The sequence below is a fragment of the Montipora capricornis genome, chromosome 9 (genome assembly GCF_036669925.1).
Source record: "Montipora capricornis isolate CH-2021 chromosome 9, ASM3666992v2, whole genome shotgun sequence".
NCBI classification, from domain to species: domain Eukaryota; kingdom Metazoa; phylum Cnidaria; class Anthozoa; order Scleractinia; family Acroporidae; genus Montipora; species Montipora capricornis.
Genome location: NC_090891.1, coordinates 3,727,636 through 3,734,314, shown reverse-complemented (window position 1 = coordinate 3,734,314; position 6,679 = coordinate 3,727,636). Strand labels below are relative to the sequence as shown.

The window sequence follows — 6,679 nt, the reverse complement described above, 5'->3', positions numbered from 1 at the left end:
CTAAGCCAAAGCATGAAATTTATACTCTCCAGTTTGTCTTTGATAAGATTTTTAATGCCCAACACACGAGGCCCATTTTCTTGCAAGGATTGTGCGAAAAATTTCTAGGTGTATGACAATTGCAGACTGCGTACAAATAGCGCTGATAAACAGTATTTAAGTGTAAGCACCCATTTTAAAACGGCTAGCCTTCAATTATTGTGATTTAGGGTTAGTCTGCAGTCCGAGGTCTGCAGTCTGCAAGTGTCAGACACCGAAAATTTCTCAGGGTGCAAAGCTGAAAGTCCGTTGTGATTGGTGCTACGTAAATTCCGGCTCTTTTCAGTAGACGCTGGTGGGGCTGGAACGCGCGACGAAGCTCAGAGTGTCTGCGTGTGAGGCAACCTTTTATAAGAACGTTGAGGCTACCCATGATGAGAGTCAGTCAACAACGTCCTTATTTTGATCATTCGTTGGTTTTCTTGCGTAAGTAATATAAATGAAGGAAGGAGAAGTGTAAAACTGTAGTCCAGCAGGACAATTACCTCAAATACTTACTTACTTTTTCAACATTTAAGACGTGCCGATTTTCTTAATTGCACGATATACTGAAGAACAACTCATTTTGTAGTCTAACTTAGTATGCCGCCCAACTTTCAGAACATGTTGAGAACGTTTTCAGGCTCAAATCGCAAAAAATATATTGTTGAGCCTCCGCCCCAAAGTTAAACGTTCTAATGAAAAATAGTGTATTTTGATAGAAAACAAACAAGCATTGAAATCCTCCCATTTTAGGATTTTGCGGAAGTTATTACTATGAGATATTACATCATGTTACGGGAGCAAAATGGAACGATAAGATTGGAGTTGTGAAAGACAATTTAAATTAGCGTTACTTGGCCGCCATGGATCTTTTTAGGAATTATTTCCGTTTCACATGTTACCATTTCTTTGCCGTTAAGCGGAACAGTCGGATAGACTGATTCAATCCTTCAAGGCAGTACAGTTTGTCGACAGAATTGAAACTAGTTTGAACCTCCATAAAGTGAGGTGTTTTGACCCGAATAATTACATGACAATTTGTGGTTGAATGCGTATCACCACTTTCCTCAGAAAAGTTAAAAAAAAATTGGATGGTAAAGACAATCACTGAGAAAGGAAAAGGGACGATATCACTGGTATAAATGACAGTCAAAAGTCGAAAGTGTTTACGCCGAGTAAATTCTGCTCAACCACATGTTTCTTCTATACTGGCGTAGACAGTGGCAGTCACCCTGGTTGGTGTTTCCTTTGCTGCCGGTCCTAACGCATCCTGGGATGAAGGGTCGAAGTCAAGTTCAGCATACACAAGGTCGACGCTGATGGGTTTGAAATGAACCTAATAGAGCAAAAAAAGACTTCGTTTTAAACTATGTCAGCTCAATTTATCCGAATCAAAAGGCTTCTCACTGGCGGAAAATATTTGTAGGGAAAATTTGCAGAGATTGCCAAAACAATGATCAGTAACAGTTTCAAAATTATAGGCATCTATCTATACCTGCTCATAACCGAATACCAATTCTCTCTTGGTTCTCAAAACCGATATGCATCTATCCCTATCCTTACGTTATCTGAATGAACTGCTTACAAGCTCTGATCACTTCTTTTCAAAGCGCGACTACGCCGCGCAATAGATGAATACAAGATGACACGATTCAGTTACCCCAGCTTTTGCCTTCTTTTTTCTCGTTTTGTCCACAGTGGCATATAGGTACTTCTGCTCGTCTGTTTTATTTGCTTGTTCGCTAAGCATCTTGGATGATTCTCCAGACGCGTACGGTACCAAGGAAGCAGACTTGTGCTTTCGGTTTTCCGGGGACATATTGTCGTAAACGTGCTCTTTGCTCCAAGAGGAAATTCCTGGGGAATTATCCTCCGTGCAAGAAGTGTTTTTATCTTTGGTTTTCGAGCTGTAACCAGCTTCTAAATTGGAGAAGTGAAACTCGGTTTCTAATCCTTTGCCTTCGATCCGCCTTAAAGGGACTGAACTTTCTGAAGGGTGGGTTTCATCGTTCGTCAATTGCCCTGCGCCATAATCGTCCTCTGCTTCAACTTCTCGGTTTCCCACCGGAACCCCTCCTTCTGCAATAACGTAAAATTAACTTCATCAATTTTTTGGAAATAGCTGGGCCTTAGATAAAATTTCACATAGTGTGTGGAATTGTTCAATTTGTATAGGTTATCACATGATTTGGAGTGCAATTTGGATAAATAATTTAGAGTAAATTTTTTCAAAGACGAACAAAATATTGCACGAGCCTGTGATTACTTATCAATTATATACATGCAAAAGTTTCATCTTAATTGCACTAATTTTACTCGTCTCCCGCTCTTTTTGGGATTAACTGATATGCTCTCATTCAATCAATACGCTGAAATGTTTGCATGCAAATGAATCAATAAATGATCTTGATATTAGCAGGCAAGTCAGAAATTTAAAGAAAACGACAAAACTTTCGAAATTATAAGACATGTTTCGACAGACTTCTGTGATCTTCAGTTGATTAATGTACAAAGCGTTAAGTTGAATTTATAAGTACGGAAAAAGTGCTCATTATGCCAGTAACAACGGACTGTACATAAAACGTGACAATGTGAGAATTAAAAGGATAGTTTTAGATTGACGTGATGCAGTTGTTGCTTAAGAGAAGGTTGTTCTCTTTTAATATGAAAAGCTTCTTTTATCTTGAGTTGAAAATTTTTCAAACACCTACAGAATTCCAAACAATGTCGCGCCCTGTCTTCAGGGGAATGTTTCCATATTTTAGATCACGCCTCTTCGACTTTTCAACTCAAGATAAAAGAAGCTTTTCATATTCAAAGAGAACAACCTTCTCTTAGTCAACAACTGCATCACGTTAATCTAAAACTATCCTTTTAATTCTCAAATTGTCACGTTTTATGTACATTCCGTTATTACTGGCATAATGAGCACTTTTTCCGTACTTATAAATTCAACTTAACGCTTTGTACATTAATCAACTGAAGATGACAGAAGTCTCTGTCGAAACATGTCTTAAAATTTCAAAAGTTTTGTCGTTTTCTTTAAATTTCGAATCAATAAATGGAGTGATGGCCTGTATATAATACTTGGACGTGTTTTCGCTGCATGAACTATCTACATGTGAAAAGTGAGTGATAAAAGCATAAATGCGGAATAAATTGTACCTTTGATACATATTGGTAAGGCAGGTAAGTAACCTGCTAGTCTCATTAATTAGGATGCTGCTCTAGCTTATATGCGCACCTGATTTTTAGAAACCATTCGTCGCTTGATGATGCACCCCAGAAGAATTAGCAAGACTATCAGTATTGCGGCCGGAACACCGATCATGACTATGGTAACCCACTGACTTTTCTTTTTCTGATTGGACTCAGTGATATATTTCAAGACTGGGGACGTCGTATCTGCAAGCATTCATTCGGCATACGATAACTTAACAAAGGCTTCTGCCTGCTGATTTTTAAATTGTCTGAGTTATTACGAGAATTCAATTAGTCTTTAATTAGCATCAGACTCTGTTCATGAGAGATTGTTAGGTATCAGAACCTAACCAGATTAAATCTAAAGGTGAGGAATTGCTCACAGAAACGTCTTTTGGGAGTACGTTCCGCCATTTGAGAAACTCTTTCTCATCTCATTAGATATAAGGGGCCTGCTTATCAAAAGCCCGAAAACGTTTTGGCCACTAGGAGCAATCTCTGAAACTAACTTCCCGCCCCAAATATATAAGGACGTTGCAAAAATGCAACCCCAACCATCCACCCTCCAACCACCATCCCCCCTTCCCCCCTCCCGACCAAGGTGGTAAAGGGCTGCTTTTAGCTTTACGACTCCTATTTCGACACGTATCTCGGTCTATCTGCTAACTACTAGTAATGGAATACTTGAATTAGGGTAACCGGTTAATTCGTTCGCTTGCCATATTATCCACATTGATTCTAAGAGCAAAACCATCGGGATTCTGGGAAGCCTCCGACATAAAGTGTATTACGCAACAACAACAAAAGACAAAAATAAATAAAATAAATAAATAAACACTGGAATAAGCAAAAAACAACACGAATACTATAGCCGTACATGTGGTTTGCGAGCAATCTATAGAAACAAAAATAAGAATTGTGGAATGGTGGAACAAGAGGTATCAGTGACAGAACTATGAGTATCCTCCAACAACATGGTGGTAACACCACAGCTGAAAAACGTCCTTTAAAAGCCTGAGGAGTAAACTCTCTATTTCGAGGAATGAACACGGTTGTTTTTAATCGCGCCGGAGACGTCCTTGCGATACCCAAAATAGAGAGATTGGTTAAATGCGATGGTTGTCCTGTGCTTTGCAGATTTCCATGGAAATGAAAAATGTGATAGTATTGAGGAAATAGTATTAGAAAGAAGCTTAGTGCCTTTCAAACCTGTTATTACAAGGCTCCTTTTTGACGTTTCAACATCTTGTGACCCTGCGGTTGTTATTAGCTGGGTTTTTGGATTCTTTGTGACTATCTTAGTTGTTGGTTCAGTTGTCGCTTAAAAAAAAAGGAGTAACAAATAATTGAAATCGCAACGGATAAAAATTTCGTTAAGTAATTGTAACGTTAAATGTTTAATAAGCACCCTTTTATCGCGAAGTATGGACAAGAGGAAGTAATGGACAGGGATCTTAAGGGGGTGGGTCGTGGAGCACCAAATTTGCCTCGTAGAAAATGGGAAAAAGTAGTAGACAACAGACAATAAACGAAAGTGATACCTATTAAAATTATTCCTTTATGTCTTGATTTCAACAAGTATATGCTGTAGGGTTTCGTTTGCATAGTTAAAAAAAAAAAAAAAAAAAAAAAACTAAAGAAAACCTATGCCAAGGCTTCTGCACTGAGAAGAAGAAGGCGTTTTCTTCCTCATGATGCAACGATAAAACTCTATAAAGGATTTATATTACCTCATCTCGAATACTGTGGTCCTTTGTTTGTAGGCATAGGTACGGGTCAACGCAACCGTCTCGAAGCTGGCAACTGTTATATTTTGAGAACATTAATCGGGCACAACAAGTCAATGTCATACGACGAACTGCTCACTACGGCTGTCATGACATCTTTATATTGTAAGCGCTTACATCACGCGTTAATATTTCTTTTTAAATGTCTAAATGGTACGGGTCCTACATATATTGCTAGCCTTTTTAAATACAGGCATACACCGTATAGGCTAAGAGACGAGGGCTTGAATTTGGAATTACCTAAATTTAACAGAAATTTAAGAAGAATTCTGTCACTTATTCATTAACTAAGTTATGGAACAGTTTGCCTTCTCATGTGCGTCTTTCAAGTGATGCTAGTGACTTCAGAAGTAAATTTCACGATTGCCGTTTTTTAGAACGTGTCTTATAGTGTACAATTGTAGCTTTTAAGAGCGCCTCTCAGCAATTTTCACCTAAGACTGTGCAAGATAAAAAATCGAAAATTGCCAAACTTTGTCACAATAAAGTACTACCAAACCATTTTTAGAAAAATATGTTTTAGTTTGTTTCGATAATTATTTTACCTGGACGGCGACTTTTTCGGTATGGAGCCCTGAGCCTTGTGAGCGAGTGAAAACGACTCCAAAATGTTGCTCGTTTGAATCGCTATTTTTGAAATAACGAATGAGTAACTTGAAATTCAAAACAACATGGCACAACTACAGTAATTCCTTCACCCTTTAGCGCTGTAACGGTACAATATACCAAAACTGGAATTTTTGACCAAATTTTAAAACTTAACCTTTTTTACATTGATTACAGAGTGCCAAATTTGTACGAAATTCGACTGTCAAAAAAGCATCCTGGTACATGGCTTTCTCAAACGGGATGATATTCATCGGAATAAGCAATGTTTCTGCTGCAATTAAATTCAATAAAATTTTTGGGTAAATGAAACGGAGGATTTTTGAGGCCCAATTTCAACATGCTGTTTCTCAACAAAAGTCGACCTTTGACCACCAAAGCGGAAGCGAGGTATATTGAATCACACACGCTTATCTCGATTTATTCACTGAACAATTCGAGTCTTTAGGTTTACTGGAACTACTGTAGGTAAAATGGAACGTGTCATTTGAAATTTAACTGTTTTGGTTCAAGAGTGACATATCCGGTAATTAAAATAACTGACCTAAAAATTTGCATACTAGTAAGATTCATTCCATTCCATATTTTTACGCAAACAAGTTTCCTTAATTCACTTTCTGAACATACCTGCAAAACAAACGAACAAAAGTATCCCCCTTATATAAGTATACGCTGGTTGGATTTTCCTCGAAGCCCTCAAAACCAGGGGCACCCAACGAGAATATAGTTCAAAACCACTTAAGTAGCATTGTTAAACGTATTTTAGTATTTAAACGGTAGATATAGGCATATCTTTATCCCCTAAAAGTTTTTGATCTGTTCGGATTTCCTAGCTGAAAGTCTAGTGATCCGAAAATTATAGGGATCAAAACTTACCTTTTCGAAAATTTCAGCCAGAAAAAAGGCTCCCGAAAATTCTAGGTGACCTTTTTGGGTAAAAATCTGTTTAAAATGGGCAATTATATCATTTTTTAGTTGTTCGAAAATCCTAGGACAGGCAGGCAAGTAAGAAATTTTACAACAAATGTTCCGAAAATTCTAGATCTCAATCGTCTTCCGAACAG

General features: G+C 37.9%; 1 protein-coding gene across 7 annotated transcripts in view; it reads right to left on the bottom strand.

Annotated features, from left to right (window-relative positions):
* Positions 1–863: 863 nt before the first annotated feature.
* LOC138015892 (uncharacterized) overlaps positions 864–6,679 on the bottom strand; it is a 60,253-nt gene continuing 54,437 nt past the window's right edge. For all 7 annotated transcript variants that reach the window (XM_068863020.1, XM_068863018.1, XM_068863022.1 and 4 more), the window contains one exon: positions 864–1,357. In XM_068863020.1, the coding sequence (XP_068719121.1) occupies positions 1,208–1,357 (150 nt within the window). In that variant the 3' untranslated portion in view covers positions 864–1,207. The remainder of the gene's footprint in view (positions 1,358–6,679) is intronic.